Here is a 17,670-nt window from a genome sequence, read left to right as displayed (position 1 = left end):
CAGTTTTTATTGTTTGTGTGCTGGACGTTGTGTGCCGTCTATGGTTCACAGCGAAGTTAGAAATCTTTGTGTATTAATCCTACCTGGTTTATCTACAATGAAGTATTTATACTCAAGGTTTTTTCGGAAAATGAAACTTGTTCACATGTGGTTTATATATAAGTTAAAATTATTGTTGTCGCCTTTTTACTACATTTTACTAATATTGAACATATGTGTCAAAGTAGCACCGAACTCGACACTGCCCTTCCTCAGGCAATTTATAATTTACTCGCCAAGTGTGAAGTTGATAAAATGAACGGTTAGCGAGATATGAGTTCCACATACAGACATGTTTGTAGAATTACTATTGGCACATTGTAATTTCCCTGTGTTACAATGTTTTTATGGTCTCTTACTGCAGTTTCACACAAGAAACACAAAAGCAGTGAGCACTGAAAATGATTTGCTTGAAGTAAAAACACCATCGGTGCTGACTAAGTGCTGCTGAGAGAGAACAATAAGTGCACTAAATTAGCTTTATGTCACAGTAAATATCACATTATGTTTGATCATCTCCTACTTTCAAGTGAACCTGATGCTTATCATCGGGAAAGTGGATTCACTCACTCTCTGATAGACTTCGTTTAGTTCTTATCTTTCACTTTCTGATGGCTACAAAGTGATCTACGTGGTTATCTCCACCAAGGAGGTCATGTTTTCACGCATGTCTGTTTGCTGGCTCATGTTTTTTTAGCAGGATTATGCCAAAGCTATTGAGGGATGGAGGGATGGGAAGAACCCATTACATTTTGGTGTAGATATGGATTAAAGGTCAGATCCGGGGGTTTTATTTTCACTTTCTTTAACTGAGTTTTCTGCCAATTTCTTTCTTTCTAAGCACCAGAGACAATTATATGTAGGAGTGTTTCTCCTTGGCACAGGTATGCGCCCTTCTGAAGGCCATTGTTACACATGTGAACCTGCTGTGAGGTTGACATGTTCCATTTCTGTGCCCTACCTCTAGGTTCGAACTGTTTGTGTGCTCCCTTTACCGCTGCTCAGTCAAACCTGAAAAATGCAGCTTGACACAGTTTTCAGTGTCCATTACCCCCTGACTGAAGGTTGCTGCACTTATGAATATTGCATGCACATGCATCGTCAGACGAGAAGTCTCCCTCCCAGCTTCTCTCTTGGACTCGGGTTAAGAACTGAACACAGAGGATGGAAGGTTATCTCAGGGAAAACAAACAGGAAACCTTTGTTTCCCCAAAATACACATGCTGACTTTAGGATCATAAGTTAGTGCAGTTATGGTCCTAAACCCTCCCAACTCAGCAACTTGTAGTTGTTTTTCACAGAATGGGGCCAAATGAAGACACCTGCAGCTCAGAAGTGAATGCACCAGAGCAAGACTGGTTGTGCATGTTCTATTTAACTTAAGTCTTCAGCAATGGGCGGTTAAATGATTAGAAATAACCTATAATCTGCTGCTTGCCAACCTGAGCAGGCTGGAGTGAATAGAATATGCATGCCCACCCCTGCTGTGTGTGTCAAGTGGCCGGATGGGGCTAATGTAAAAGCTCGTAATGTGCAGTTTCGCGTGGATATTGCGATTGGTTTTTCTTACGGTGCGGGGGGGGGGGCGGGCGACACGGACTGCATCCAGCACACACCCCTCAGCGCCGGTGATGCAGCCCCGCGGCAGAGGCACCGACAACTCCCCGGCAGAGTCGTCGCGACTTTAGAATGGTGCAGAAATCTCTCAACGGGGTTTACCCAACTCAAGCCGGAGAGAAGAAGCACAAAGTCGGGTTCGTCGGACTGGACCCCGGGGCTCCCGAATCCAGCAGGGACGGCGCGCTGCTGATCGAGGGCTCGGGGTGCACCAAGCGGAGCAGCATCCTCTGCAGACGCAGGTCCAGCATCTCCGCAGGCAGACCCCGGCCGTCGAAGAAAAATGCCAGCTATCGGAAACTGCAGAATTTCCTTTACAACGCGCTGGAGAGACCGCGGGGATGGGCGTTCATCTACCACGCTTATGTGTAAGTGATGCCTCCTGAGTGATTGTGGACTTTTGGCCTTTTTACTTTGCCGTGCAGTGCTGATACTGAGTCATGGTTTAGGAGGGGGGGATGCTGTGGAGCTTTTGACCGTGTCCCTCCACACTGAAGATCATGTTCAGAGGGAGCATTGAAGGGTTAAATGTCGCCAAGCTGCCAACCTGCTGTAGTCTGATTAGAGGAGGGCATCACTTCACCTGCAGAACTCCTGCTCTAACTCTTAATAACGAGACTCATGCATGTGCCATCATATGGACACACACACACACACACACACACACACACACACACACACACACACACACACACAGACACACACACACACACACACACACATACACACACAGTTGTGCCTCATATGTTGCTGCAGTAGGTTTCAGCACCGTGGACAGCTCCGCGCCGCATCACCACTTTCCCTAATTAACGTTGCAGCTCTGCAGTGTGTGTGTGTGTGTGTGTGTGTGTGTGTGTGTGTGTGTGTGTGTGTGTGTGTGTGTGTGTGTGTGTGTGTGTGTGTGTGTGTGTGTGTGTGTGTGTGTGTGTGTGTGTGTGTGTGTGTGTGTGTGTGTCTCTCTCTCTCTCTGTCTCTGTCTCTGTGTGTGTGTGTGTGTGTGTGTGTGCGCGTGCAGCACAGCACACAGGGAGTGTTCTGGGTACCACAGCCAGTGATTAGACTGTCTGGGAACATGCTCAGACTTCAGTGTAGCCATCATAAATATGTAGTTCGATGATATGCGACCTCTCAGCACTGAGGCATATAACAAAGGCCAAGAACAACCTTTAGGGGAAATACGTTCTTCCATTCTTACATGTTAAATGGCTACTGCAGCAATTTGTCAGTGGATACTCATTCATAAAGTTGGCTGACTTATCATAATTTGGTGCACATGTTTTCTATACTAGTGCAGTGTCTGTTCTACACCTGCCTGTTTTCTTTGACTGTGATAATTTTCCTGAGCTACTTCAGAATTTTCTTTGTCATTAGTGAGTCCTCCTCAAACAGTTCTACAATATATTGTCGGACAGAATTTGCTCTACTATTGTTGTAAATGAAGTCACAGAGCGCTGGTCGCCTGTTTAGTCGACGTATATTATTGCTTAATGTACCGCGTGTTCAAATTGCAAAGAAATTCAACACTGCACTTTAAAAAATTTACAACACACATGCCAAGTGTGAAGCTGATTAGATGAATGGTTTTATGAGATATTCATTCTACATAAACACAGAAAGACAAATGTTTGTGGAATTAGTGGGATAACAATCCATGGTATCTTTATGTGAGACCCCTGCCACACAATCACCCACAATACCTGAGTTAGTTTTTAACCCAAAAAGGATTATCTTATCTTAAAATGTTCTGTTAAAAATTGTGCAGTCATCATCAATGATTATTTGCTGTGAGTTAATACTAAAGCTCCTCCACTGTTTGTACAACCTCAGTACTACCCTGCTATATAGCAAACTAGATGTGTAAAATCATTGGTGATTTATTGCATGTGATCAACAGTAGCTTTGTGCTTCATATTCAGGTGTGAAATGGTAATTTCATACTGTTAGCTGTATATCTATGTAGGCTCCTTCTCCAGCCATACCTGAAGTGATACCGCATGCCCGATAGTGAGGAGTTGAAAACGCCACAGCATTAAGGAATTCAGAGTGCACAGCATATCGACTCCCCCGAGAAGGCTGGATGCCCAGAAGTAAGCCTGTGCACTAACATGAAATCACACAGACACATGCGCATGCTCACATTCACACAGGCCCTGTGGGCACTTATGAAATATTAACAGAATACCATGGCAGCCAGCTAAATCTGCCCCCTCTTTGCCATTTGTTTTACTTTTCGGTAGATCTTCATTGACACATTGTATGTCTCAGGAAATAGTGCTGTCCTAGTGGCTGAATCTAGTGCAGGCAGAACGGGTTTCTCTTTGTCGGATGATACGATTCATCATCTGCAGCCAAAATGCTGCAGGAACCCAGTTAGAGGAGGGCCAGTAGCACGAGTGCTGCAGAGCTATAAATTAGTGTGATTGGAGAAAGGTGACAGAGCACATGAGAAAGGGATCTAATGGCAGATGTTGAATATAAAATAATCTTAGTGATGTTTTCTGTAGTGTGTTTCCTCTAAAACGTATGAATGGTTGTTTTCTTTACCCTAGAATGAGCCCTTTTTTATTTAAGTACTTTATATTTACATCTGGAGCCGGTCCTCTCTATGGAGGCCACCATGGTTTTTTTTACAGTAGCCCAAACTGGACAAACTAAACACCTTTTGAGTTTTTATGACGACTGAAGGTTACCACAGGTTCTCTTTCATGTTTGGAAGGGGACGGTGAGGTGAGGGGTATTCAGCTGCAACATGCAACTATACCACTAGATGTCACTAAATTCTACACACTGAACCTTTAATCTCCCAACTCTTTTTACTTCAGCCGATTTATAAAACTATCGTGTGCTGACTTCAGTGGCATCAATCTCCTCCTCTCTCAATCGCCTCCTTTTCTCAGCTCCACAAGACAAAGTTTTTCAAACCAAACGACACCGCTACCTTGAACGGAGGACAACAACAACTGCTCTATTTCTTTTTTTGCTGCCTTCCTCTGGAAATAGTAAGCAGGTGTCTTGTTCCATGGTCCTGTTTGTAATGCACGCATGGATCATCGATATGTGGAACACGAGTACCCACTGTATCTCCAGGGTACTCTCTGACAGGCTGCCTGTATGTCTCTGTCACACCGCCTGTTGTGTAGCTGTGTGAGGTCAGGGCCGTTCTTCCCTTTCACTGTTTTCACCAGTCCAAGATCAGACGAATAGGGAGAGAGACTCAGTGATCCTCGTTTTAACTGTGCTGATCTCCACTCAAGGATATTCCCTGTGGATCTAAATCGTCAGCACAATGCTACTGGGTGTGAGCATTTCAAATTCTTATGAGTGAAAATGTGAAAACAAAGGTTTCTTTGAACAGCCTGTCGTCAGAGGAACCGCTGCAGACTTTCTTTTGTTGGGAGGATCAATTCAACAGACTTTTAATTTGTCCCACAGACACTCATCTGTAGCTGCAGTTCAGCAGCCTATTCTGATCTACGTCCCTGCACTGATCCAGAGGTTGGAGCTCTGGTGCCTCTGCTGTGTTTGGCTTCATCAGGAGCCTCATTACTGTGGGTCCTCTTGCAGGAAGCAGCCGCTGTGTGAGAAACTTAAATGACCTCTGCCGCTGTAAGATGACAAAACGTGTCAGTACTGCACCAAAAGGGGGAACACAGGAATATCACAGAAAAGAGAGGACGACTAAGAAAGACTTTAGAGTGTGATCAATCAGAGAAAACAGAGTAAATCTCATGTGAGATTTTCTTAAAGTGATTCAGAGAGGCAGATGGGGGATTTGGTCCAGCCATTCACTGTTCTGCTTAGCTGGCTGAATCAGGACAGAGCTGGGGAGGAAATAGGGCGAGGACAGCAGCAGACAGATGCTGGCTGCCAAGAGGGTCAACTGTGAGTCCTGTAGTGGGGTCTTGGCTTGGTTTGAGGTGCTTCGCTCCAGAAAAAGCAGCCTTGCTCATTTCGACACACTTAGTTTACGGTCTCTTATATTAGATAAATGTTGCTGTGAAACAGAAAGTACAGAGTTGGTTTGCTGACTATTCTATATTTCACGACTGTTTAATGTGCTTGTAATGTGGAAGTAACAAAGCTGGAGAGTGCAGCTCCACTCCTAAAAGCTACTGATTTGGTCAGTGACAACAGTGATTCAGTATACTAGGTTGAGTTGGAAACGCTTCATTGATACAGATTTGTTTGTACATGCATTCTGTGTGGACTTCTGTGCTTGTTCTCCTCGTGTCTGTGCTTTTCTGTGGGTACTCCAGCTTCCTCCCACAGTCAGTCTAGTTTATTGGAGACTCGTTGTGATTATAAGAGTGAATAGTTGTTCGCCACTGTATGTTGACCCTGTGATACACTAGCAACCTTTTTGTGCCCCCCTACAACTGACAAAAAGAATAAAAACACCACAGCAGCTACTACAGGTTTAAGATTCCAGAAGATTTATTGTCATTCCAAAACATGAGGTACATAAGAGGGAATGAACATGAAGTGAAACATGCTCTTTTTTAATAGGTGCAGCATGTTCTGATATTTTTCTAGTTAAATGTGTTTCTGCTGATTTGAAGGATTCTTTGTGGACTGCATTTACACCGCAGATTGCAAAGTCTTACATGAGACGACTGCCCTTTCTTTAGCTGGTTAAATTCACTATCACTGTGAATTTAAAGTTAATACAAGCTCTGTTTAATAAAATCAGTTTTATTATTCATTATAGTTGACTTCTCTATAGGTTAGATTTTTATTTTGAACATGTTTGAAAATATTGGTACTTCCTCTCCACAGTCATCAGTATATTGGTTTTAAACGTCTGTTTGAATGTATTTAATCTTGTTGGAAGAACTTCCCCACACTACCACATAGTAGGTCATATATGGGAGTATAAAGGAACAGTATAGGGTAATGAGGAATAATTTGATGTAGCTTTGACTTTATATACTATTGTAATTGAGAGGTTACACCTTTTTCTATAAGGTACTAACTCCATTTTAAGAAAATCTCTGGTATAACTGTCATGGAAGTTTTCTGGAAGCTAGTGAAAGGAGAACTCAGGCAGCAGCTGAGTTCTTATGCAGAAGATCCTGTTCACATGGACGACCTCGAGAGACAAGAGCATGTAAACACAGACACGTGTGATAGATGTCAAACTGTGTCCCTCCTGGTTGAGTCTCCACAATGCCTGGACAATGTCTCTCCTCCTCCCAGAGACACCTCCGCACAGTGGACAGCCCGATGATGGAAGCCTCTCAGACGACACACAGGTGGAAGATGTGGTGAGTGAGTTGTCTCAACAAATCACTGAGTGAGAACCAGACTTCTCTCCCTGGATGAGGGGGTGGCTGCGCTGGAAAGCAAAGTAAACCTGCGGGCCCAGCGTGGAGGAGTCGAAAAAGAAAAGACAGATGCACAAGCCCAAAACTGCGGTAAGAGCTAAGCTAAAGAGAGCAGCCATTTCTAACCGCTAAGCTAAGTAACTAGCAGTTCTGATTAGCGTGTAAACAACTGTGGGATTAACGAGAAAGTTGCTAAAAGTAGAAGAGAGTGTTCATCATTATGAGTTGTGCCATGAACTGTGCCACACAGGTCTGCAAGACAAGAATCCACCACACACACCCTCCTCCCAGTGGAGCAGGTTCAGACAGAATGTCACCAAAGACGACCCAGGGGCGGCAAAGAGACATTTCGAGCCTCACCTTATGTCCCAGGTCCGGCTGTAGGCCTGTTGTGTTTGTACACTCTTTGTGCTGTGTGTCATTAAAGCTTTGACTCAACATGTACCTTGTAAATGTTTTTTTCTCCCAAATAAGTTAATATTCCCATCATTGTGTACTGTAGCCAACAGGATAACAATTACATGAATATATACAGTGTCCTAGGCTTACTAATAATTACACATAACTTAAATTATTATTATCATTATTATTTAGTTTATTTTTACTATCAGGGTTTAATGCAGTGATTATCTCTATATTATTAATTATATGTAATTTAAAGATACGTGGAAAATTGTTACAGTGCATTCTTGGTGGATTTTTATTTCTTTATTTCATTTATGAATTAATGGCGGAATACGTTTATTTTGCACATAGAATAGACCAGATATAAAGATCAGTATCTCTCAGTAATGGCTGCTGCAGGCGTCCCTTTGGCTCAGAGGTAAAACAATGACAGCCGCTGGAGCAGAAGTATCACTCGTGCATTTATTCAGGAAACATAAGTGCCCCAGAAAGTCATCGTAACCCTCAAACATCCCCCGAGGGGCCCAGAGACGACTCAGCAGTGGGGGCTCAGGGTTGTCGCAGCCACTGTTTGCTTTCTGAAGATCTCTTCTTCCTCGTTTGCTCTCCTCTGAATTCATCACGGTCTAATTTTAGGCAGTGTTGTGCTGAACAGGGCAAATCAATGTTTCTATCTCTGCAGCTCAGAAGGAAACACACAACCCTGCTTTCAACAACAGCAGCAGCAGCCTCCTCAAGTGACGTCAAAAATGATGTTGCCTGGACCTCTGGTAAACACTGGGTGTGTGACAAACCAGAGGTGGAAACTCGTGAGATAGAGGACAACAGCAGAGCTCTGTGGTCATGTGTGTGTGCTGTGGAATCTGTGGCATCAGAATACTCTCATTGAACTGATATTGAATCAGAAACAATGGTAAAGATGTTGAGTTACTTAATCACTGAGTTACTCCGATTGATGGAAAATACTTGGAACGCTGAAATAAAGCTAAATTTGCAACAATGGTTAAGATGATTCCGAAGATCTGAATGAAAATAGTGTAATAATTAGATCAGTAAATATTAATAATTTGTGGAATACGTTCCTCGGCTGTGTCTCAATTCGGAGTCTGCATCCTTCAGGGATGCAGTCAACCCAACCCATGAAGAGTAGACTGAAAGGGCTGAACTGAAATGAGACGGTCTGTTCTACAGAGCCTTTCTGTGATTGGCATCCCCAGCTTGTCCTGCCCTTATTGCTGTTGCCTGGCAACAGAGCTGAAAATTGGACATAACAAGAAAGTTGTAACGGCCACCTTTTTTTCTTACATGTGTACCGTTAGCTGTTCGGTTGCAGTTTGTGATACTTAAGCACCGGATGTCTCGTCACTTGCCGGCACCATTACCTCTTTGAAAGAAGCTTCGTAGGATAAGTTGGGCCGGGAGGGATCCACCCAGTTGGAGCAATGGTTTCTCTGTGGTGAAAGAGCACATTGGTCAGCCACATTTGAAGGAGCCTTGGGAAAATGTGTAACAAGGACTGAGATCTACAGACTCTACTATGTGAATCCACATGTTGATACAATTGTCACCTAATTTTTTTGTCTATTTTTTTATCATTGATTTATTTTCATTATTTTCTTTGTATAGTGGCCATGAAAGTCTTCTCCTAATTTCTCCTTTCTTTTTTGGAACTAACTGCTATTTAGTGTGTAGTACGGTGTGTACAGACCTGTACTGGAAATGTAACTGTACTGGCTTGATTGACAATGGTAATTCACTTTAGGGATACCCATTCCTTACATATTGTATATTGTATTGTATTGTTGCTGGTCATATTTGGTGTACAGATACAGATATGTATGGTATCTATATTGTCATCTCACTTTCTTTAAGCATAGATGAGACAAATGTGAGAACTGTCAAACTCATTATTTACCAGTACACTGCCATTTCAGCACAGTTATAATATTTGAATGCTTGAAAAGCTCATTGCCGTCTCTGCTCTGTCTCGACCTCATGTTTATTTGACCACGTCTCTCACTCAGACTTTCTAATAACACCCTAAGCTGCTGCGTGTGTCTGCAGACAGCACGGTGTGGAGAGGTATGAATAGATCTCTGGAAGCTGGGCTCTGCTGATGTAAAGTGGAGGATAAGTGAGTAGCTGCACAAGCTAATTGTTTGACTGCTTCAGGAGGCAGCTTCTGTCCCCGTCCTTCATTAGCATGTGTCCTCATTAGTAGCTACTGATGAGCTTGGCAAGGTCGAGTCAGGAGAGTGATGATCAATAAGACTTGTGGTCAGTGAGCTTCTTTGTCCACGTTTGTTTTAGTCTTTAGGTGTCAAAGAAATAAAAGAGATCTGCTGATTTAAGAAGAGGAACGAGCCATTTTTGTTATAACACAGAGCTTAGCTTAGCATTAAGACTGTTATCAGATGGAAACAGGAAGCCTGCCTCCATCACCTATCACCGACTAATTCACACGCTATGATATCCAAGCCATGAAAAAACGAAATATAAAAGGGAATATTTGTGTTGTGTATTTATGGGCTGCTTGGTGAGTCGATGTTCTGGAGTCTGTGCTGAATGTCTGACAACCTCCTTGTGGCAGGATCAGGAAAAAAAATGTTGTTCTCCAGATGGTGAAATGATGATGTGACAAGTCAAAGTGCTGCAAACAACAAGATGTGAAGTCAGACTTTTGACTGACTGGTGTTAAAATGCCTCGTGGCTTCAAGTGCAGTGGAAAAGACACAAAAAACATATACCTGTTGTTTTTCTGGACTTGGGATAAGCAGGAACACAAGTGGGTATGATTTTATGGTTCTCAAATGGGGGCCTGTGGACCCTCAGGGGTCAGTGGCACACGCTGTGTGGAAATGATCTGCATATATGGGTATTCTGTGTCGACATGGTGGAAATATATTAATAACGGTGTAATATCTTATATATTTTCACAAATCTTATAGACATTTATCCTGTGTTGTTCTTTCACATAACTAAGTAGAAGTGTAAAAAACTGGCTTCGTCAATTTATTCCATCCATGAGGGGGTCCCTGTAATTTGTTGATGTCTTTTCAGTGGACATTTAGATTAAATCTAAAGCACAAGTCATTGACAGCTTCTCTCTTGCAGGGTGACTTGATGGAGGTGATCATTAGGGCATCAAATGCTACAAAGAGGAAGGAAATTAATTCCTGGCATATACACACCACCTGTTAAATTTAGTGATGTAAAAAAGAAAAGAAAACTAAACCTAACTAAAGAATAATATACTTTGTTGATTTAAATAGACAAACTATACAGTGGTTGTATTTCCAACATGATGCCTTTCAACATACTGGCAAGCTGCAGACTCTGAGTGCCTGAAGAGCTCCCTTTTACCAAGCAAGCCCCTCGACTGCTGTAGATATTAATGATGCATGACACGCCTAAAACACATATCGTAGTCGTGGGAGGGAATGACCTCACCCAACAATGTGGAAAATGCAGAAGTGCTGCAGCCACAGCCGTGCCATGAGTTTATGCTTCTGGTCGAGAATTATATAGCATATAATAAAGGCAAAAGCTTGTCCATTGACTTTTTTTCTTTTGGGCCATTGCTACAAACCATTGATCTCTGCCGCTTCGTCTCTGACTGGCTGGCGGCCAGTGGCCACTGCCAAGAGTCTAACGTGATCACTGTGGAGCTGCAGCAGCAGAAAAGGGGAAATCAGGTGAGCAGCTGATGAAAGTTTGCTACGGATCTTGCCAACAATTTCTCCAACTACTTGAACAAACTCATAATAAAAAAGTTACCTATGGATGCACAAGGCGTGAGCTGACCCCGCTGTATGTCTGCTGTGTCTTTGTCAATGTATTATTTCAGACATTTTCCTAGAGTTAAACTCTGGATCAGCCCTCCGACAGCTGGCTACTATATATATTAACATTTGTTTCATAGCAAAAAAGAAAATAATCGTATCTGCAACATAGTCTAGAACCAGAGGTTCTCAAACTCAACGACCCCTCAACCCCACGAACCTGACCAAGGACCACCATTCGTTTTATACGTTTTATTTCAGGCAGTCTATTGAATTCAATTAGTAATTTATTTAATAATAATTTCCCCGTTTGCAGGGGACCCCCTGGAACCCCTCAATGACATTTAGATGTTACCAAACACTACTTTCGGGGCAACTTTGGCTCAGGAGGTCGGGGTTCGATCCCTGTCCGACACATAAGGTACAATTACTATATAGCTGAATATTTTTTATTTACAGTACTCACCAAACTCCACGTAACTTAGAATGAAAAAAAAAAGGAAAATTAATAAAACTATGAAATTCTAACAAAAGGCCCATGTCAGTGGCACCACAGCTTCACCTTTCCTCTGGAACACCATATTTCAGCTGTTTATATATGGTGATTAATTTACACCCTAAACTTGATTCATAATAAGAAGGTAACTAGACACAGTATTCTTATTCACAAAAAAAATCAATGTTTTAACTTGCGACATGAGAAGAGGAAACTAACTTATGGTTGTGTGTTTACTTTAAAACTACTGCAGTGTCTGTTCTGGATCTGCCTGTTTGGAATGTTTTGTTCTCCTGTCCTGTGTTAATGCTCCAGTTCTGCTTCTGATTTATTCCTTATCATTAGTGAGTCGTATCCTAGAGTCACTTTTTTGTCTGTGTCCTGGATGTTGTGAACACAGATATTTATAAACTATGGTCTACGGTGCAGAGTGAAGTTGGAAAAGGTTGTTTTTATCCTACCTGGTTTATCTGCAATGAAGATTTTATAACCAATCATTTTGATAAAATGAAAGTGAATTTGATTTATTATTCTTCACGTGTGTGTTTTTTTTACTGAACTGCTGTTAATTACTCATAGTCAACCGCTGCTGTTTATCTGAGGACATAGAAGAAGACATGTTCAGCTCGGTCTGCAGACTGTCAAGACACGCTGCCCCGCCTCCACTGTCTGCTACAGAGCGCTGGTCTCAGGTTTATTCAAATGTATTTATATTCAACATATTGCAAGTCCAAACCATAGCAAACCCGTCACTGCCGTTCTCATGACCACCGAGAATACACCTGCCAAGTGTGAGCGGTTCATGAGATATGCATTGCAAACACAGACAGACAGACAGACAGACAGACGTGTGTGGAATTAGTTGGTAGAGTGATACTCAAATACAAACAAACCTGTGATAGTAAGTGATGCACTGTTACAAAAACAATCAAATTACGTTGTGTAGAAACTATTGAGCGTAATGTGGTTGAAAGATGCCCGGGGACAAAGAGGAGTTCTCACCAACTTGTCACAGTGTCCCGTGTAGTGGAAGTGACATCACTAGTGTGAGCTTTAAAATGTAACACGTGATCACCAGCAGATACTGGAGCTTTCTACCGTGTCTCTGCTGAGATTGATCCTGTGTCTTTTATAAATCCTGCATTGTCCCAGTGTTGGGTTTCACTCTCCATTAGCTCTGCTCTGGATAGCCTCCAGAAGATCTTTTCTAAATGCGTTATCCTCCAGCCGATAAAAGGTTCCCCTGATGCTGTCCTGTGCTGTGAGGTGTCACTGCACAGAGAAAAAAAACACTAATACAATAAACACCCTTGAGGACAGAAGGTGCCCGGCGTGTCTTGGACAATAAGGAGGAGGTTGAAAAGTTGTTCTTGTGAAGAGCTACTGACTGATCAGGCCTGTAAACAAACTGTGTAATGAATTGTTGCACACAGGCAGGTTGATGACAATGTCGTATTCCTCTATACTCTGCACTCTGCTGCTGTTGATGCAGTTCAGCTTGTTTCTACTGATGAAGGCACCACCCAAGATCTGCAGCGGTAATTACTCATTCAGCTTTTCTGTGAACCCACTCACACTTCTTAAACTGCTGCAGTGTTAACTGTTCCCAGAGGTTTATCCAGACGAAGGTTGTTTCTGAAAAACAAGATTTTTATTTGTCAGGAGTGTGTATTGTATTCTTGGTGGGAGGATGTGGTTTGGGTCAGAGAAGAACCCATTACATTAGAGTGCAGATCTGGATCAGGCATTTCTTTAGCATTGTGAGGGGTGTGGGCATGGAGGTGGCTGGGAGCTGAGGGCTGTTAGCTGATTGATCCTTATGTTTAAAAGGCAGCAGCAGAGCTGCCAGAGTGAGACACATGGGAAAGACACGAGAGACACACACAGAGGACGCAGACAGAGACAGGGCTGAGCCGTGCAAAGAAACCTGAAAAGGTTGGGTCCGGACACTTGAGTTTGATATATGTTTCCTCACGTGTGTGTTAAAAAAATAAAAGTATGCTGAAAAGCAACTGGTTTGTCTCTGGCTGTTGTGGTGAGACCCCGGTGCCATCGACATGTGCCACAAGGTGTTGTCCAACGTTTTCACTGTCAGAGAATAATTTATGGATCTTGATGAAATTGATTTTTCAAATAAAGATCTGAAATGAAATGTGATTTCATAATGGGACTGTTAATAGGACCTTGATGAAGGTGTGTGTGAAATTATAGATATTTCAACTGATGAAGGAACTACCCAGGGTCTGCAGCTGTGATTCAGTTCTTCAAACTGAACCCACTCAGTTGTTATAACTGTTACCAGACGTCCGGGATTGATTCAGATGAACATTATTTCTGAAAAATACAATTACATATTTACATATCATTCGACCAGGAACATTCAAAATTCAAGTCATTTGTCAAATGTTGTTCCTCTCTGGCCAGAATGCAGAACAACAGTGCAACATAAAGTACAACATTAAAAACCATAGTGAACAGAGCTATAAGGCCGGACATCTGACTTGAACACAATGAAAAGTTGTCATGAGTGACATTTCTTGTTGTTGTATCAATCTATAATTTTTTCTTTTGCTGATTTGTATTTTGATAGTAATTATGTTGCATTCATGTAACATTCGGGGAACAAATATGTCTTTGCTGACATCAGATGTTGTATAGACTGTGGTTCTACAGTCTGGGGTTATGAGTCAAGCTCACTATGTCGCTTGAAATACTTCCTATGTAATACAGGATCAGGATGAAGAAAAGGCTTTAACTTGTTTTATTTTTGCACCCTGTCATGTCTTCCAGGTTCCTGCTGGTCTTCTCCTGTCTCATCCTCTCCGTCTTTGCAACAATCAAAGAGTTCAAAAACAGCTCAGAGAGTGCCTTGTACATACTGGTGGGTGTCTTTTAAAAATGATTCTATAACACTCATGCTACGTATACTGTCCACATCACAGGGTTAATGCCACCGTCTTGCTCCGGTCCACAGGAAATTGTGACCATCGTGGTGTTTGGTGTGGAGTACATTGTGAGGATATGGGCTGCCGGCTGCTGCTGTCGATACAGAGGATGGAGTGGGAGGCTGAAATTTGCCAGAAAGCCTTTCTGTGTCATAGGTGAGAAAATACCGCCACTTGTCATTTTCTCACCTCGATGAACATAACACAAACATGATAAATGTGTCTTTTCCCTTTTTCGTTCATTTTTAAAAATACTGGCGGGTTTGAGTGAGGATAAGAACCATCTTTAATATGATTTCATGTGAAACTTCACTTTGGACAACTTTCACCTTTCAAGAAAAAATGACCATATTGTCCACAGTAAATATAGTTTTGATATGATCAGTGGTGAACTACACTCTGGCTTCCACTGCTTCAGAGCATCTGACTGTGTGCTGCTTCTCTCTCTGCAGACATCATGGTGCTGATCGCCTCAGTGTCGGTTCTGGCAGCTGGATCTCAGGGCAATGTTTTTGCCACCTCAGCCATCAGGAGCTTGAGGTTCCTGCAGATCCTGCGCATGCTGCGTATGGATCGACGAGGAGGCACCTGGAAGCTGCTCGGATCTGTAGTCTACGCCCACAGCAAGGTGATCCTCACATTGTTTCCTTTTTGTCTGTAGAGGTTCTCTAGGAGTAGACTGCTCCACCAACCATAGCTGATGTCCTGTGTATTCAGATTTACTTTAACATTAAAGAGTTTGAACCAGTTACTCACCTGGCTTATCTGGTTGGAAACAGATCTGGTCAAGACAATTCTATAAAAAACGTTACATTCAAAGGAAATGTTTTGGATTATGTTGCACCATTCTTTTTTATTGATTATTGACAAATCATAAGTATCTGTGCATCTTAAAACTGAGGGTATGGGTGTGATTAGACAACTAAACAAATGTTTAAGTTTAATATATATATAATACATAATGTGCTGCACAAAGCATGAGCCACCATGGCAGTTGTAACCGCAAAACTATGTGGAACGTGTAAATATGTAAAAATATATATACAAATTTGGGAGAAAAGTATGATTAATTAAAAATAATAATTAGACCAATAAAATAATAAGATGCATTAAACCAAAGCCAACCTTTTTTTACTTCCATTCTACTTTTTTGTTTTAAAATCAGAAATCCTGCATGAGGAGACCAAAGTTGTAGTGTCTCCGGTCGACCGAGACAAACAACCCAGGGCATATATAAGGATTTGGAAAGTTCCCAGTGGAAATTGCAGTATGTTGTTATTGCAAGATAAGTTATTTTAGAATAGTTCAGTTATTTTAGCAAATTTTCTGTATGGGTATAATAGAAAATGATATTTTCAGACGTCTTTAATCCTGCAATATCTCACATCAGCACCTTGATCACTGACCTTCCCCTGGAATCATACCATCTCTCAAATGTTACTAGATACATTCACATACATGAAGAGCTGATTTTTCAGTCAACAATGTGATCAGGTACAAATATAGTGTAACAGGTTTTACACACGTTTTGTATTCATCCCTATGGGTGAAACTGAACTTGTTTATGCTAAAGACTTAAAGTAAAAATGAAAAGTTCACTTCAGACATGGTTTCTAAGATAAAATATTCAGCCATTTATTTTCCACTGTGAGGAAACACATTTTTCTCTCAGGTTTATTCTGATAAGCTCTAAAATAGACTTGTTTGCTTTCACTAATAAGCTGTGGACAGTGTGTGTGTGTGTGTGTGTGTGTGATGCTGCGGGAAACAAAAATACATTTATGAAATAATTGGTTTGCCACAGAAGGCGTCTGACTCACATATCCAATATTATTGCACAATTGTATTTTTTACCAATTCACAGAGGTGACATCACCAGCCTGTGAGAAGCTGCAGAGGTCACTTTATTACTTTACACTGTCTTTTGCTGGTTGTATTGGTTTTGTGTGCAGGAGCTCATCACGGCGTGGTACATCGGCTTCCTGTGTCTGATCCTGGCCTCGTTCCTCGTCTACTCAGTGGAGAAGGAGTTAAATAATGAGTTTGAGACGTACGCTGATGCTCTCTGGTGGGGACTGGTAAGATTCAAACTAAAAATATCATTCTGTGATTTTAATCATTTTATCTCCAGTTTGCCCCATCACCTGCACCACACTGCTGAAAATCCTGTAATGACTTTTATTTTGTCTTGTCACCAGATCACTCTCACCACCATAGGTTATGGTGATAAGGTTCCCAGGACCTGGTACGGACGCCTGCTGGCCGCCACGTTCAGCATGATCGGGGTGGCCTTCTTCGCACTTCCTGCTGTAAGTATGAGGGCTCATCAGCAGTTCTTTAAACCCAGTCTATACATGAATAGAGGAGTATGCTAGAGAAGTAGAAGAGCCTCAGTTGTGTTGATTTGTTTTGTGTCCGTCGTGGTGCTCATTAGTGCAGCATCACTGCTCTATCCCTCCATCAGAAACACTGTGTCCAGTTGGTACTTGATAGAAGCAAATGCACGGCCATTTAAACCAACCAAAGCAATTCAGTCTTTATCGCTGATATCGAATCAATATTTTTATGTTAACAATGGTTTAAAATGGACGACGTGGTAGATGTAATGCTCGGAGCACATACCACATGAGTGCTCTGAGCAGCAGATCCCTGGTTCCATGGCAAAGCATTACTATTTAATGTATGTCACTCCCTGACTCTCCCCATTTCCTTTCACTGTAATTATCTCGAAATAAATAAATATAATAATAATATAAAATTGATAAAATATATACATGAAGATCAAATATCTATATTATTGTGTTGCTTATAGTGATGAACAAACGACTCAATCAAGCTTTTTTAAAACTCCGGAATACATTGAGTTAGAGAACTAATTTACAATACAGCCGAGTACAGAAAATAAACAAAACATTCCAAGAAAACACAAATAAGAAACTGTAAAATTTGCCAAATAGCAAAAATAATTACGGAACATAAAATAGAATTACAAACAAATGAATCAACTACAACAGCTGAATGTAACTTAAATTTGATACAAATTAGTTGCGCTTAAGTTCTGT

The 17,670-nt window shown here is 41.7% G+C and overlaps 1 protein-coding gene across 6 annotated transcripts in view; it reads left to right on the top strand.

Annotated features, from left to right (window-relative positions):
- The first annotated feature begins 1,646 nt into the window (after positions 1–1,646).
- The window catches only part of LOC117765290 (potassium voltage-gated channel subfamily KQT member 2-like), a 29,495-nt gene continuing 13,471 nt past the window's right edge, over positions 1,647–17,670 (top strand). For all 6 annotated transcript variants that reach the window (XR_004614544.1, XR_004614545.1, XM_034591740.1 and 3 more), the window contains exons 1-6: positions 1,647–2,024; positions 14,454–14,544; positions 14,638–14,764; positions 15,061–15,236; positions 16,561–16,686; positions 16,807–16,917. Coding sequence is in view for 4 of the 6 variants with exons in the window: in XM_034591740.1 (XP_034447631.1) it covers positions 1,729–2,024; positions 14,454–14,544; positions 14,638–14,764; positions 15,061–15,236; positions 16,561–16,686; positions 16,807–16,917 (927 nt within the window). In the remaining 2 variants the exon portion in view is untranslated. The remainder of the gene's footprint in view (positions 2,025–14,453; positions 14,545–14,637; positions 14,765–15,060; positions 15,237–16,560; positions 16,687–16,806; positions 16,918–17,670) is intronic.

This window comes from Hippoglossus hippoglossus, chromosome 7 (assembly GCF_009819705.1).
Source record: "Hippoglossus hippoglossus isolate fHipHip1 chromosome 7, fHipHip1.pri, whole genome shotgun sequence".
Classification (NCBI taxonomy): Eukaryota; Metazoa; Chordata; class Actinopteri; order Pleuronectiformes; family Pleuronectidae; genus Hippoglossus; species Hippoglossus hippoglossus.
This window is presented reverse-complemented; position numbering and strand designations above follow the sequence as displayed.